The sequence below is a fragment of the Microtus oregoni genome, unplaced genomic scaffold, assembly GCF_018167655.1.
Source record: "Microtus oregoni isolate MIOR12 unplaced genomic scaffold, Mior012 000015F_ref0000493, whole genome shotgun sequence".
Classification (NCBI taxonomy): Eukaryota; Metazoa; Chordata; class Mammalia; order Rodentia; family Cricetidae; genus Microtus; species Microtus oregoni.
Genome location: NW_024543074.1, coordinates 359,744 through 375,279, shown reverse-complemented (window position 1 = coordinate 375,279; position 15,536 = coordinate 359,744). Strand labels below are relative to the sequence as shown.

General features: G+C 49.7%; 1 protein-coding gene across 1 annotated transcript; it reads left to right on the top strand.

Moving 5' to 3' along the window:
* The first annotated feature begins 1,498 nt into the window (after positions 1-1,498).
* On the top strand, positions 1,499-14,776 carry LOC121457080 (26S proteasome non-ATPase regulatory subunit 3). The gene is made up of 12 exons (XM_041665737.1): positions 1,499-1,876; positions 4,752-4,942; positions 5,449-5,586; positions 7,144-7,280; positions 9,119-9,309; positions 10,112-10,215; positions 12,307-12,421; positions 12,508-12,627; positions 12,743-12,846; positions 13,059-13,214; positions 14,162-14,212; positions 14,323-14,776. Exons 1-12 carry the CDS (start codon positions 1,669-1,671, stop codon positions 14,398-14,400), a joined length of 1,593 nt encoding a protein of 530 aa, XP_041521671.1. The 5' UTR covers positions 1,499-1,668; the 3' UTR covers positions 14,401-14,776.
* The last annotated feature ends 760 nt before the right edge of the window (positions 14,777-15,536 follow it).

Genomic DNA, 15,536 nt, shown 5'->3' with positions numbered 1-15,536 from the left:
TCATTTATTTTTGGGGGCGTGCTGTGATGGCATGCTTGTGGAGGTCAGAGTACAACCTGTGGGACTCTTCTCTCGTTCTACCATGGAACCTAGGGATTAAGCTCATGTCTTCATGTCTCCACACTTGGCAACAAGGTCCTTTATCCTTGTGGGCCCATATTACTTTTTTTTCCTTTCTTTTTCCGCCTCCTCCTCCTTCTCCTCCACTTCCTCCCTCTCCCTCTCCTTCTTCTTCCTTTTTGGAATTTGCTATGTAGATCCTCTTCCCTAGTGCTGAGATTAACGATGGCACTACATCTGGCCCTACTTTTGTTTTGTTCTATTTTTCGAGACAGGGTTTCTTTGTAGCTTTGGAGCCTGTCCTGGAACTCGCTCTGTAGACCAGGCTGGCCTCGAACTTACAGAGATCAGCCTGCCTCTGCCTCCCGAGGGCTGGGGTTTGCTGGGAGCCGATTTGAATAGCTGCCATTACAAGATGGCATTTGGCGCCAGCCTTGCTTGATAGATAACTCCATATTAGGGTTCCATTTCTTCCACCGGAAAACAGGGTGAGTTGTTGTGATCTAGCTGCCCACACTTCCCCTGACCGGCAGGGGAACATCCTGGTCTGTAATTGACAAGGATGTTCCCCTGCTTTCTTTCCTGCCGGTGGGTCTCCAGAATCAAAGTATCAAAAGTTGCTAGGCAGACTCCCTATATAAGCAGCTATAGTTCAGCGCCCCTTGCCCCTTACTTTCTGCTCTCCCTACAACCAAGAGGCTCCAATAAAGTGTGATTTGAGAAGACTCCTCGTCTGGTGGCTGTTCCTTCCTGCTGGTCAGGGAGCTCGCCGCAGGGGTTAAAGGAATGAGCCTTACTTGATCTGGGTTTCGCAACAATCCTCTACATATTGGCCCTGAGCTGTATACTATGTGGCCTCCTATTATTAAATTTGACTAATTCTACACAAATACACCCTACCCCAACATACCCTCAGGCTGCAGAGAAGGTCTACCTTATATTCAGCACTATACAAAAATTTGACAAGGAAGTTCGGATGCCAAGGGGTAGAGCTCAGTTCAATCTAACAGCCTAGCTACAAGCACACAGGCTCTCTTCTTCCCGGCGCTGGAAGCACCCGGCGTGCGTTGAGAGCGCGAGCCTGACGGATTTCACAGAGGACCTGACCTGCGCAAACTGGGAGAGTTTGCCGGGCGGAGAAGAGAAAGGAAAAAAAAAAAAAAGCCCGGCAACTTGTGATGTCTTCAGGATCTGCGCTCGGATAGGTCCTATCCACTTACGTATTAGAGTCTGTGGTAGCCCAGGTTGGAGCCTAAGAGGGACCTCTCGCGGACATCCGGAGATACGCACTCGAGAGGAAAATAAAATCACCACTCTTAAGCCCCACAAATTCTTGCGGACTCCTCCCCCTTCCTGGAAGATCCGCCTTCATCGTGCACCTCGGCTGTTGATTTCTCTCCCCTCCCTGGACTCGGCCATCCGCTCGCCGGGCCTGGCATTTCCCAGAAGCCCCAGCGCCGGGAAGGAGTTTGCAGCTGCTCGGTCATCGTGCGGCCCGACGCGAGCGCGCGCTGGTGTGCAGGCCCGGCTCTGTGCCTGGTCTCTGGTGTGAGGGTTTAGGCGAGGCCCCTGCCTCGGTCCCCGGACCAGGCCGCGACCCCGGGCGCCATGAAGCAGGAGGGCTCGGCGCGGCGCCGAGGCGCCGACAAGGCAAAGCCGCCTCCGGGAGGGGAACAAGAACCGCCGCCGCCGGCCCCCCAGGATGTGGAGATGAAAGAGGAGGCAGCAACAGGGAGCGGCTCAACGGGGGAGGGAGACGGCAAGGCAGCCACAACCGAGCACTCCCAGCGAGAGTTGGACACTGTCACCTTGGAAGGTACGGGAGCCCGCGTCCGGGACGTGCCGCGATCACGGGTGACAGCGGCCACGGTGATGCGACTTCTCCCTGGGACCTCAGAGCAGCCTCCACCTACCTCGGTCTATGGGGCCGGGGTCGGAAGTGCCCGTCCCACCACCCTGCGGCTCTCGACCCCAGCCGGTGACTGAACCTGTTCTCCAGGCTGCGGACTGCCTTCCTCATACTTCCTCTTGCATCTTGGTCTCACCGAGGCTTTTCTTCAGTCCTTCCCACTGATCTACTCCATGTACACCCCATCCAACCGATTCTAGCACCTCCGAAACGTTGCTGATCCCTAGAAATCAGCGTTTGTATTTGTGTCTAAAGAGGCCAGGGTAGTAGTACACTGGCCCCTTAGCTGAGCGTTTATAGAGGGTTTCCTTTAGCGAACGCCTTAGGAAAGCCATTTCTACCTTGTCTTGCTTCCTTCTGTAATTGAAGTATCTAAACTGTCCCGTTGCTCTTTTCCTCTCTTTTGAGGTCCTTACTCCCCCTCCACGCCTAAAGAGTTCAAGCACATCCACACTTCGACTCCTGAGTTTGTCTTCTTGTTTGTTTATAGTGCTTACCTGTGGCCTCAACTCCTATAAAGCCACCAACCTTTTTTCTTCCAGATGCCAGTTCTCGGGTTCCTATCCTCTTGTCTCTATAGAGTTGCTATTTTACTTTTCCCACTTAGTCCATCCTGTCCATGTTTGAAGTGGGTGAGGTGAGAAGATCCGGAGTAGTTCCCCAAGTTCTGGCTCAAGTGGGACAGGCTCCTTACTAGAATTTTTTCTCTCTCTCGTTTTGCTTAACTGCATGAGAAACCACTTTAAAACGCGGAGATAAGCCACATTATGCCTTGAGTGGTACTTCTGTGTGTGTGTGTGTGGACTGCATCAACTCCCACTTAAAAACTTGGCAACAGTATCTGTGCCTAGTAAAGATTTTTACCTGAAATGAAAGTAGCCAGTGGCAGAGCTGTCACTCAGCATCGCCCGAGAGTGTGTGTACATTTCATTGTGGTTTGTGTTCACTGCAGAGAATTTGAAGCTTGGGAATTCTAAAGTAACGGGGAAAAATTCAAGCATGGTTAACATGTTTTCAAGCTGTTCTATCATTGAAATCGCTGCAGTACACAGTTAGACTCAAGATATTAGTATGTAAAGATTTTATGTCTTTTCGTAGAATGCATGAACTGCGCCCAGCACATAGTAAATACATCGCAAACCCTCCATAAGCAGGAGCTGCTGCCGTTTGTGGTCATTGGTATCACAAGCACCCAGTGAGGGGATGCCACTAAGAAACTGCCCCTTGACTGCACAGTTAAAGTTTTTCATGGTTCTTGCTCTTTTAAGTAGTTTTGCAATTATCATCTCCATACCTAAACTTTTAATCGACTTTTATAACTACTTAAATGTAGCTTCCCAGAATTTATATGTCTAAGTCAAAAGGGTAAACATGTCTAAATTTAAATTTGTGTATGTGTGTTTTACCTGGGTGGTTGTAAGTGTACCACCTGTGTGCAGTGTCCACAAAGGTCAGAAGAGGACGTCTGACTCCTAGAACTCTAGTTGTGGATGGACATGAGCCACCAAGTGGGTGCTACTCCTCCAGAGGAAGAGCGGCAGTGCACTTAACCACTGAACCGTCGCTTCAGCCCCATTTCTAAAGCTTTTTAAGTTGTCCTGAAAATCTGATTTACATTATAAATGTTCTTTTCTCTTTACTGTTTATGTTTCCATTCCATTTAAAAATACTGCTAATTTAGTAGCATAAAAGTGTCTCTGTTGGGCAGTGGCGCACCCTTTAATCCCAGCACTCAGGAGGCAGAGGCAGGTGGATCTCTGTGAGTTCGAGACCAGCCTGGTCTACAAGAGCTAGTTCCAGGACAGGATCCAAAAGCTCCAGAGAAACCCTGTCTTGAAAAACCAAAAAAAAAGTCTGTTTTCAGGTATTTGCATACTGCCAAATACAACCTTCGTGTCTTTTATGTTTGCCGTCCTTTGCTTTTTGTCCAAGTCCACTTTTGTTTTGAAGTTATGACCAGTAGTATCTTTCTCCCTCTTTCTCTTTTTTTGGGGGGGTGGGGGCTGTCTTGGAACTTGCTCTGTAGACCAGGCTGGCCTTGAATTCAGAGATCTGCCTGCCTCTGCTGGGATTAAAAGCGTGTGCCACCACCACCTGACCTCCCTCTCTCTTTTTTAAAGATCTATTTATTTACTTTATGTACATTGGTGTTTTGCCTGCATGTATGTCTGTGTGATGGTGTCAGATCCTCTGGAACTGGAGTTACAGACAGTTGTGAGATACCATGTGGGTGCTGGAAACTGAACCTGGGACCCTGGAAGAGCAGCCAGTGCTCTTAACCGCTGAACCATCTCTCTAACCCCCATAGTTTCTCTTAATCAGTTCTGTAAGTTCTTCGTAAAGTGAAATGTAAACCCGGCCATTTGTTGCACGTATTTTTCTCTTGTTGACGTGGTTATTCAGAAGGGTTTTTTTGTAGTATAGACAGACACACTCATCAGTCCTGTGTGTCTGTCTGAGATTTTTCCGCTCTTTACAAAGTCTTTCCCTATTTTGAGCTCTGATAAATCTCCATGTATTTCTTCTGCTTTGTTTCTCAACTGTTTTCTTTTCTGTGCCTTTCTGCTATGCCTACCCTATCCCCTGCCCCAATTGTATTTTTCCTTGTTTCCGGTTATGTCTGAAAATCGGTGGATTGTGCCATAAATACTGCATAATTCTTTTAGGCCCAAAGGCGTAAATATGTGTACCGCCCCCTTTGTAAGACGCTCCAGGTAACTGCTGCCCCAGAGTGGTAAGGGACAGCGGAATTGCAGTAACTTCTCTCTCTGGTCCTCTGCAGACATCAAGGAGCACGTGAAGCAGCTCGAGAAGGCTGTCTCGGGCAAGGAGCCTCGGTTTGTGCTGAGGGCGCTGCGGATGCTGCCGTCCACGTCACGCCGCCTCAACCACTATGTTCTGTATAAGGCCGTGCATGGCTTCTTCACCTCCAATAATGCCACTCGAGACTTCTTGCTACCCTTCCTAGAAGAAGTGAGTGGGCTAGCTTTAAGGGTGTTGGCTAGGATTCGCAGTGGTCTCAGGTGTGGTCGCTTTGTTCTTAAGTTAAGCTTTTTTTTTTAAAAAAATATTTATTTATTTATTATGTATACAATATTCTGTCTGTGTGTATGCCTGCTGGCCAGAAGAGGGCACCAGACCCCATTACAGATGGTTGTGAGCCACCATGTGGTTGCTGGGAATTGAACTCAGGACCTTTGGTAGAGCAGGCAATGCTCTTAACCTCTGAGCCATCTCTCCAGCCCCTTAAGTTAAGCTTTTTGTGAGATTACAGAAATCTTTATTCTGTTCTGTCGTCAGCCTCCTTGACGCTCCAAAAAAAGGGACTGTCTTTATTCTCATATCCTCAGCACCTGGAAAATTTCTTTGTGCATAGTGGGCACTCAGTAAGTGTGTGTCGAAACACACAGTGAGTGCCCAGGGAATTCTTGTTGCTTGGTTTCGCTGCACTTCTCCATGGTAATTCTGTCCTCTCCTAGCCCATGGACACAGAAGCCGATCTACAGTTCCGTCCGCGTACAGGAAAAGCTGCATCAGCCCCTCTCCTCCCCGAAGTGGAGGCCTATCTCCAGCTGCTCATGGTCATCTTCCTAATGAACAGCAAACGCTACAAAGAGGTACCCGGGATGCTCCTGGGAGGTTATCTCCAGTGCAGAAGTAGAGGGGATCACTGGGAACTGCCTCTCATCCCGCCTCCCCAAGCCAGGCATGGCAGTGCACACCTACAACCCCATTGCTCAGAGGTTGAGACAGAATAGGAGTTCAGGGCCAGTGTGGGCTGCGTAGTGAGACCCTGCCTCACATTTGCAGAGTAAACTTGGGTACATCTTTAAGAAATAGTAACCAGTTGGTGGTGGCACACACCTTAATCCCAGCACTCAGGAGGCAGAGGCAAGCAAATATCTGAGTTCAAGGACAGCCAGGGCTACACAGAGAAACCCTGTCTCGAAAAACCAAGAAAAGAAAAAGAAATGACAGCTAACCATGCATGGGGCATGTCTATTACCTAAGCACTCAGGAGGCCGAGACAGAAGGAATGATAGAAGGCATATGCACACTCAAATAAAAGTAATTTTTCAAAATTACATTTTAAAAAAAGCCAACTCTGTAAGGCTGGATAGATGGTTCAGCTGATACTGTTGAACAGGACCCAGGGTCGACACCCAGCACCCACATGGATGCCAGCGCACAAGACTTTATAACTCCTGCTTGTTTGTTTTTTGTTTGTTTCTGTAGACAGTTGGGTGGTTTTTCTGTCTACACAGAAGGCTCTACAGCCATCAGCACTAACACCAAGGGCATGTTCCTTGCTCCAGCACGAATGCCACCCTCTTTACCACAAACCACCAATGGGCTTTCTGTCTCTGGAAGATTTGCTTCTTGACACAAAGTTTAAAGATCTTGCAGTGGGTAATGGCACAGCGTGGATCAGTGAGCACATCATTCTACACTTTTAACTGAAGGTGGAAGTTAGGATGTCATTTGTGCTTCTGCTAGGCAAGCATTGTCCCACCACGCCGTACCCTAGCCTGTCGTTTTTGTTTTGTTTTGTTTCAGTGTCTTGCTCTCTCATCTGGGCTGGCCTGAGACTTGCTGCAGCCCTCCTGGAGGATCACATTTTTGTGGCATATTCCAGTGGATATACCTTTCTGCGCTTATTATGAGTTTTTGTTTAGTTTCATGTCTTTAGCCCAGCCTAGCCTCACACTGGATCTTCCTCCCTCCCGAGCACTAGACTTATATGCATGCAGCACTACACTTGTTTTTTGTTTTTGTTTTTAAAAGATTTATTTATTTATTATGTATACAACATGCCTTCCATGAAGGCCTGCACACCAGAAGGGGGCACCAGATCTCATTATAGATGGCTGTCAGCCACCATGTGGTTGCTGGGAATTGAACTCAGGACCTCTGGAAGAGCAGTCAGTGCCCTTAACCGCTGAGCCATCTCTCCAGCCCCACACTTGGTTTTTTAAGTGTTCTTCAGCTGCCAAGAAATCCTTGGATTATTTTAAATGATGCAGGTAATAGTATTTGTTTATAGACTTTTGTGTGTAACTGTTTACAGTTCTCTTGGATATACACCTAGGAGCAGAATTGCTGGCTCGTGATATTTCCTCTTTGACCTTTGGAGGGATTACCACTTGGTTCTCTTTTGTGCCCCCACCCACCAGGCCCAGAAAATCTCTGATGACCTGATGCAGAAGATCAGCACTCAGAACCGCCGAGCCCTGGACCTCGTAGCTGCAAAGTGTTACTATTACCATGCCCGGGTCTATGAGTTCCTGGACAAGCTGGATGTGGTGCGCAGGTACGAGAGCCAAGGTCATCACTACTACACAGTTGAGGGACTAGTGGGTGTGAGGTCCTGTCTCAGTCACTGCTCTGTTGCAGTGAAGAAACACCGTGACCAAGGCAACTCATAAGGGTTAGTTCGTTGTTGTTATGACCCCATGCATGGCTCTGGAACAGTACCTGAGAGCTGCATTCTTATTTGAGGGGTTTCTCTGTGTAGTCCTGGCTGTCCTGGCACTCATTCTGTAGACCAGGCTGGCCTCAAATGTAGGGATCTTCCTGTCTCTGCCTCCTGAGTGCTTGGATGCTTGGGTCTTTGGAACCTTGGTTGCACACTTCCACCTACAAGACCACACCTACTCCAACAAGGCCACACCTCCTAACCCTTCTAAGTTTTCTAAATAGTGCCACTCTTTGGTGACTAAACATTCAAATATATGGGCCTGTGGGGACATTCTTGTTCAGACCACCACAGATATCCAGCAGGTAATAGCTAACATGCCCTAAGAGGGGGAGTTGAGATTCTGGGTAAGCGGTGGAGATAACCTCTGGGCTTTAACAAACTGTCCCCTGGCTTTTTTGTCAGCCCAAAGCTAAGGAGTGAGGGGTGAAAGGACATGCTAGAAATATTTTGGTTTTCTGTTCAAAACCTGCTTTGCCACCCCAGCTCCAGCCCTTTAGAAAAGCCAGAGCCCTCATGGCATTTCTGAGAACTGAACTGACTCTCCTCTTTCTTCCTTGACTCATCTCTCCTCTCTGCCAGCATGCTGCCTCCTGTCCTTCCTTGGGCAGACAAGACAACCTCCTCAGTCTGTCCTTCCCTGTAACCTCTTAGTCCTGTGAGGACCTGGCTGTTTAGAATCCATCGCAGCTGGTGAAACCGTTCAGTGTGTAAAAGTCCAGCAACCGAGCTCTGTCCCTGAGATCCACAAAATAGAAGGATAAAGCTGGTTCCCTAAAGTTGGCCTCTGACCTCCATAGCTGCGCCAGTGCACACTCACCCATACACAATTTTTAATGTAATAATTAAAAAGAAATTCAACCATATTGATGGTTCAGTAGGTAAAAATACCTGCTGCCAAGCTTGAGAACCTGAATTTGATCCCCAGGACCCAGGTTGTGGAATGAGAGAAGCAACCCCTGGAAGTTGTCCTGTGCCCTGTGTACACGCTGGCACTCGAGTGCACACATATAAGTGTGATAGAAAATGGAGGGCTGGAGAGATGGCTCAGAGGTTAAGAGCATTGCCTGCTCTTCCAAAGGTCCTGAGTTCAATTCTCAGCAACCACATGGTGCCTCACAACCATCTGTAATGGGGTCTGGTGCCCTCTTCTGGCCTTCAGGCATACACACAGACAGAATATTGTATACATAATAAATAAATAAATATTTTTTAAAAAAAAGAAAATGGAAAACTGGGGCTAGAGAGACAGCTCAGCTGCCAAAGGCTCGGGCTCACAACCAAGGGACGAAAGGAAAGAAGCCAGTCCCCTCTTGCCTCCTGCCTGCCTGCTGCTCTTCCCCCAGTTTCTCCTTAGCTTCTTCCCCATCTGTTCCGCTGTAAAGCACAGGTGCTGTCCTCTCTGGGATGGTGCTTCTAGACGAGTGCCGACCAGAGTGGACGGGTGGTGAGCCAGGCAGTGCAGAGCTGTGTTTTGAGACTCTGTGTTGTTTGGCTTTGAGACAGGGACTCTGTAGCCCTGGCTGTCCTGGAACTAGACAAGTAGATCAGGCTGACCTCAACTCACAGAAAACCCACCTGCTTCTATCTCCCAAGGACTGAGATCAAAGATGTGACCCACCACATCTGACATGGTTTGAGGGTTTGACACCCCTTTGCTTTCCTTCTCAAAGTTTCTTGCATGCCCGGCTCCGGACAGCCACCCTCCGGCATGATGCGGACGGACAGGCTACCCTATTGAACCTCTTGCTTCGGAATTACCTACATTACAGCCTGTATGACCAGGCTGAGAAACTAGTGTCCAAGTCTGTCTTCCCCGAACAGGCTAACAACAACGAGTGGGCCAGGTACCTCTACTACACAGGTAAGCAGGGGTCCCCACCCACAAAGCAGGAGGTGGCTCAGGCTCCTTGATGCAGACTTTTCAGGGTTGGGCATTTGGCACAGACAGCACTCATCCCTCATGGGAGGGATCGGGTAAAGCTTGTTTGATTAGCACAGTCAAGGCCTCCACATGGGCTACTCTACAAATCATCAGGCAAGCAAGAGCTTAGACTGGGGGCTGGAAAGATGGCTCAACGGTTAAGAGCATTGCCTGCTCTTCCAAAGGTCCTGAGTTCAATTCCCAGCAACCACATGGTGGCTCAAAACCATCTGTAATGAGGTCTAGTGCCCTCTTCTGGCCTGCAGGCATACACACAGAGAGAGAGAATACTGTATACGTAATAAATAAATATTTAAAAAAAAAAAAAAAGCTTACATTGTTCTAAAGCCAAGGGTTATGGTGAATGACGTTGACTTTTTGTTTGTTTGGTTGGGTTTTTTTTGTTTTTTTTGGTTTTTCGAGACAGGGTTTCTCTGTAGCTGTGGAGCCTGTCCTGGAACTAGCTCTGTAGACCAGGCTGGTCTCGAACTCACAGAGATCCGCCTGCCTCTGCCTCCCGAGTGCTGGGATTAAAGGTGTGCGCCACCACCGCCCGGCTTTGTTTGGTTGGTTTTTTAAGATAGGGTTTTCCTGGCTGTCCTAGAACTTGCTTTGTAGACCAAGCTGGCCTCAAACTCAGAGATCCGCATGCCTCTGCCTCCCTAAATGCTGGGATTAAAGGCTGAGCCACCCCCCACCCATCCCCACACACTCTTCTGACCCACTCTCCTCTCCTGTCCAGGCCGAATCAAAGCTATCCAGCTAGAGTACTCTGAAGCCCGGAGGACGATGACCAATGCCCTGCGCAAGGCCCCACAGCACACAGCTGTTGGCTTCAAACAGACGGTCAGCCAACCTCCTTGCCCTCCCTCTCTTGCTTATCTGGTACCCTTAGGTCTGCTTCCCTATGCTAGAGCTTGCACTTCCTGACCCTTATCCCTGCAGCTGCCCCAGCTGTGAGTGCCAGAGCAGCCAGCAGCAGTTCAGCTCCTCTGCGGCTGCCCATGCTGAGATGGGTTTGGAATGTTCCTGATTCCCCAGCACTCTGAGCAGTTATTCTAGGCATGGCCTGGCTCGTGTTGAGAATGCCAGGCTTTTACCTGAACCCTTAAGTGCCTGACTTGATGAGTGTTGTCTGTGGCCTGGAAATCCAGACAGTCTCATAATTCACAAAGCTGAGGGCTCCTGTGCACAGAAACCTTGGCCACTTCATGCCTTCAGACACGAAAGGCCTCTGGATCGGCCTTGGTGTTCAGCACTGTGAGCGACAAGGATGAAGAGGGCGTCTCTCGGTAGCGATGCTTCAGGGAGAGAGAATGTTGCCTCCAAGGACCATGGGCCTATGTAAAGTATCAGAGCCCAGTTTTGGGACCCAGTTCTTCCAGCTATAGGCTTGTGTTCCTGCCGCAGCATGGCACCAGCCTCCATTGTCCCCTTGTCAGTGAGTGAGCAGGGGCAGTGGCAGAGAGCATGGCGTTCCATTCGGACTAGGCTCACTTGGTTTTAAAGAATAAGAAATCTTAAATTTGAACTGGTTTTTGGAATATTAGAATTTTCACACAAAGGAATTTCCAGACACATGAGCAGCCTGGAATGTTGCTCACACTGTAAGTCACATGCTAAAGTTTCTTTTAAAAATCGCTAAGGCACACAGTAATCCAGGTAATTAGGAGACTGACGCAGGAAGGTAGCAGGTTTGAGGCCGACCTGAACTACGTATTGTAAGCGCGTGCCTCAGATAATAAAAATCACGACAGCTACAGGTAGTGCAATAGTGTGTCACATGCTGGTGGAACCCCGTCGGAAAGTCTGGTATCTCAAACAAGATGTAAGGGTTCATGGCTCCTCACGGTAGCATCTGGGGCAGGATGGTGCTAAGAGTTGGCCTGGGGTCTTTGACCAGGGTTAGGTTGATGAGGAAGCCTGGGATGTGTGTGTTTAAGGAGAGGGTCTGTCCCCCGCTCTGCCCCTTTCGAAACTAAAATATAGGTTGCAGCTGGGCTGGAAGGTGCAGCTGTATGCTCAGGCACTTGGGAAGAGCAGGAAGAGCACTGCAGGTTTGAGCCCACTGGGACTGTGTAGCAAGACCCTGGTTACAAAGAAGTGTCTTTCTCTCCAACACACACTCTCTCAACAGAGTCTCACTATTTAGCCCTGGTTGGCCTGGAACTCTCTGTGTGGATGAAGCTAGCTTCTGCCCCCCAAATGCTGGGATTAACGATGGGTGTCACAGTGCCCCAGAGTGTGCACTGGAACTGTTGGGTGCTGGTACTGCTGGTAAACGGGGACAATCGTTCTGTTCAGGAGTAGATAACGGCTAGTTAGCACCCGTTAATGGAGCTGCTTCTCTACCGTAAACCTTAAAAGATAACCGGGGGCTGGAGAGATGGCTCAGAGGTTAAGAGCATTGCCTGCTCTTCCAAAGGTCCTGAGTTCAATTCCTAGCAACCACATGGTGCCTCACAACCATCTGTAATGGGGTCTGGTGCCCTCTTCTGGCCTGCAGGCATACACACAGACAGAATATTGTATACATAATAAATAAATAATAAAAAGAAGATAACCAGGTGCTGTTGGTGCACATCTTTAATCCCAGCATTGGGAAGCAGAAGCAGGTGGATCTCTGTAAGATTGAGGCCAGCCTGGTCTACAGAGCTAGTTCCAGGACAGCCAGAGCTAAACAGTGAAACCCTGTCTCAAAAAAAAAAAAAAAAAAAAAAAAACCACCAAAACTTAAAAGACAAACTTTGGGAGTAGATCTGAGAGGAATTAGGGGAAGGGAATGGAGGATGAATATGATCAGAATCCATTTTTGGACATTTTCCAGGAATAAAGATACACCTGACTGTGTGCATCACACTTCTGCCCTCTCTGCCCCATTCATTTCCCCATCTACATGCTTACTGTCCATTGAGCTCCCTGTCACACCCCTCGCAGGTGCACAAGCTTCTGATTGTGGTGGAGCTCCTGCTGGGGGAGATCCCAGACCGCCTGCAGTTCCGCCAGCCCTCCCTCAAGCGCTCTCTCATGCCCTACTTCCTTCTCACCCAAGGTAAGGGCTGCCCTCCCAGAGCCCTGCCCTGGGGCCTGGTGAGTGTGCCCATTTACATCAGCTAAAGCGCTCCTGTTTCCTTACAGCTGTTAGGACAGGAAATCTTGCCAAGTTCAACCAAGTCCTGGATCAGTTTGGAGAGAAGTTTCAAACAGACGGGACCTACACCCTAATTATCCGACTGCGACACAATGTGATTAAGACAGGTGTGGTTGGGGTCTGCACAGGTGCAGGTGGACTTTCTTCCTGGCACGGGCAGCCTCGCGGGTAGGTGGATGGTGACCCATCGTGCCACCTGCCCACCCATTGCTCCCCCCGCAGGTGTGCGCATGATCAGCCTCTCCTATTCCCGCATCTCCCTGGCGGACATTGCCCAGAAGCTGCAGCTGGATAGTCCAGAGGATGCAGAGTTCATTGTCGCCAAGGTGGGATGTGCCCTTCCTGCCTCTTACACAGGGGGCAGGAGTGGAAAGGAATTCGCCAGAGGGTATGGCAATAACCAGTCTCATCAGGAAATGCCAGTAACTGTAGCAAAGCCGGGAGGTTGCCAGGAAGAAAATGAGTCTGGGCTTGAGTGTTAGGATAGAGGACTAGAACAGCGCAGGAGGTGACCTTTCCTCCCTCTGGGAGCCTGCAGGCTATCCGGGATGGTGTGATTGAGGCCAGCATCAATCACGAGAAGGGCTACGTTCAATCCAAAGAGATGACTGATATCTACTCTACCCGGGAACCCCAGCTAGCCTTCCACCAGCGCATCTCCTTCTGCCTGGACATCCACAACATGTCTGTCAAGGTGAGCCGCCCTTGGCTACTGACTGGGCTAGCTGCCATTTATGACCCTCCCTCCCCCAGACTCCTCACGGAAGCCTAGTACTTGACTAGTACCCAGTTCCTAGCCCATGTCTGAAAATCACTGATGTGCAGCAGGGCTGTAGGACAGAGGGCTCAGCCAAGGCTCCATAGCCCCTGCCTCTGCCTGTGAAACATGGTCAATTGCTGCCTGGCCAGCCTTCTTCAGGGATTGACTACTGAGACTATCACTGCACACCATGGAGCACTTGGCCAGGCTAACCTGTATAAATCATGGGGCAGCATTTCCGTGGAAGGTTCTAACCCCTCTGTACCTAGACACTGACTTGGTTGGTCTTCCTCCTCACCCAGGAACCAGGGTGTTACTGTCACCGTTCAAATCTGACTAAGTGTGCTGTGCAGATGTGGGAAGCCCTTTATGCCTCACCTTTGACATCTGGTAGAATTCAGTTCTAAACTGGTGTGGTGGGGCTGGAGAGATGGCTCAGAGGTTAAGAGCATTGCCTGCTCTTCCAAAGGTTCTCAGTTCAATTCCCAGCAACCACATGGTGGCTCACAACCATCTCTGATGAGACCTGGTGCTCTCTTCTGGCCTTCAGGCATACACACAGACAGAATATTGTATACATAATAAATAAATATTTAAAAAAAAAAGTAAACTGGTGTGGTGGTGCACACCTTTAGTCTCGGCACTAAAGAGAGGTAGAGGCAGGTGGATCTCTGAGGTTGAGGCCAGCCGGCCTTTAGAGAGAGAGAGAGATACATACATACATGCATACATACATACATGCCTTGCATGCATGCATGCATAGATAACTTCCCACCTGGACAGGAGGGTGACCATGGCCCACCATGTTCAGATGTTGGTGTCTGAAGCAGGCAGTGTGCATGCCAGTGATTCCTGCTTCTCTCTCCACCTGCTGTTTTCAGGCCATGCGGTTTCCTCCCAAATCCTACAACAAGGACCTGGAGTCGGCAGAGGTGAGCGAGAATGAAGGGTGGACCTTCTCAAAGGAAAGCAGGGAAGGATTTGGAGGGCAGGGCAGGGCAGCCCCTCCCTTGGGTAAAGCCGACAGCCCCTTTCTCCACAGGAACGGCGTGAGCGAGAGCAGCAGGACTTGGAGTTTGCCAAGGAGATGGCGGAGGATGATGACGACAGCTTCCCTTGAGCCAGGGCTTGGGGAGGGGTGGGCTGAGTGGAGACTGGCTTTTGTCTTTTCACTCAGGGGTTCTCTGCCGGGAACCTGGCCTCCTCCTTTTCCCACACACAGCTCACAGACTGCACATGTGCAAGGGTCAGAGATGCTGGGAGCCAACTATCCCCTCTTGCTACCATGCCTCTCTGTAGCTGGTGGCAATAAACTGGCTAGGAGAGTGGGTGGCAGTCTCCTGGAGCAGAGCCCTGCCTAATGGTGGTGTGGGCAGCAGGAGGGGACGACAGAACCGCGGATTAGGGTGTGGACTAGGGTCTGGAGTTGGGACATGTTGGGTTGTATGTTTTTGAAGCTTCAATTATGATTTTTAAACAATAAAAACTTCTCCAAAGCTCCTTGTACTCGTTCAATTGCAGTGTTGACAGGCTCAGGTGACTTTCTTTTTCTTGGCACCAGTGTGATCAGGATCCAGCAGATCCGCAGGGAAGGATGCCACGGTGAGGTGAACTGAGGCATCAGATAAATAAAGGACTAGACTGGCCTCCTGGCTCTTCAAATCAGGGGCCCACACTTCTAGGTACTCAAGGGGTGAACGGGAGATGGAAGTCAGAGGGCTTGCCAACTTGCAGGGAATCTCCAGGTTTGGTTCTTAGATCTGCACAAACCAGGCATGATGTAACACCTGTAACCCAGCCCTAGACCAGGTTCGAGAGGAAACTCTTAGCTATGAGAATCTGTCTCAAAAAGTCAAGAAAGAATGAGATGAGCAGCTGGCCTTGTGTGCCCAGGAGAGCGAAGCCGGGCAGGGTGCGAACAGTTTGCCCAACGGCCCTGTGAGTGGGAGAAAGGCTGCTCACTGAAAGCAAAAAGGGGCACCTCAGCTCCCCAGCCAACCCCAGCTGCACATGGCTGGGGACATACACCTGTTGTTGTCGAGTGTCCCAGGACTAATGGCAATGCCCCCACTGGGTCAGTGTGGTTAGGCATGTGTCCCTGGGTCACCGCACACACCCCTTTGTCTGTGCTGAGTCCTGTGGCGTGGTGTTCGGCTTCTGGTCCAGCACCACTTTCTGCCTTGCCTGCTCACTTAGTCACGTTTTCTTTCAGGGTGGTAGGACAACTTTGTCTTGCCAGCCTGTCTGTAATCTCCT

Excerpts from the sequence above, each read along its gene's own strand:
- LOC121457080 (XM_041665737.1), top strand. The coding sequence starts at position 1,669 with ATGAAGCAGGAGGGCTCGGCGCGGCGCCGAGGCGCCGACAAGGCAAAG. Across the intron at positions 10,216-12,306 it reads CTGTTGGCTTCAAACAGACG|GTGCACAAGCTTCTGATTGT; the intron begins GTCAGCCAACCT and ends CACCCCTCGCAG. Across the intron at positions 12,628-12,742 it reads ACACAATGTGATTAAGACAG|GTGTGCGCATGATCAGCCTC; the intron begins GTGTGGTTGGGG and ends CTCCCCCCGCAG.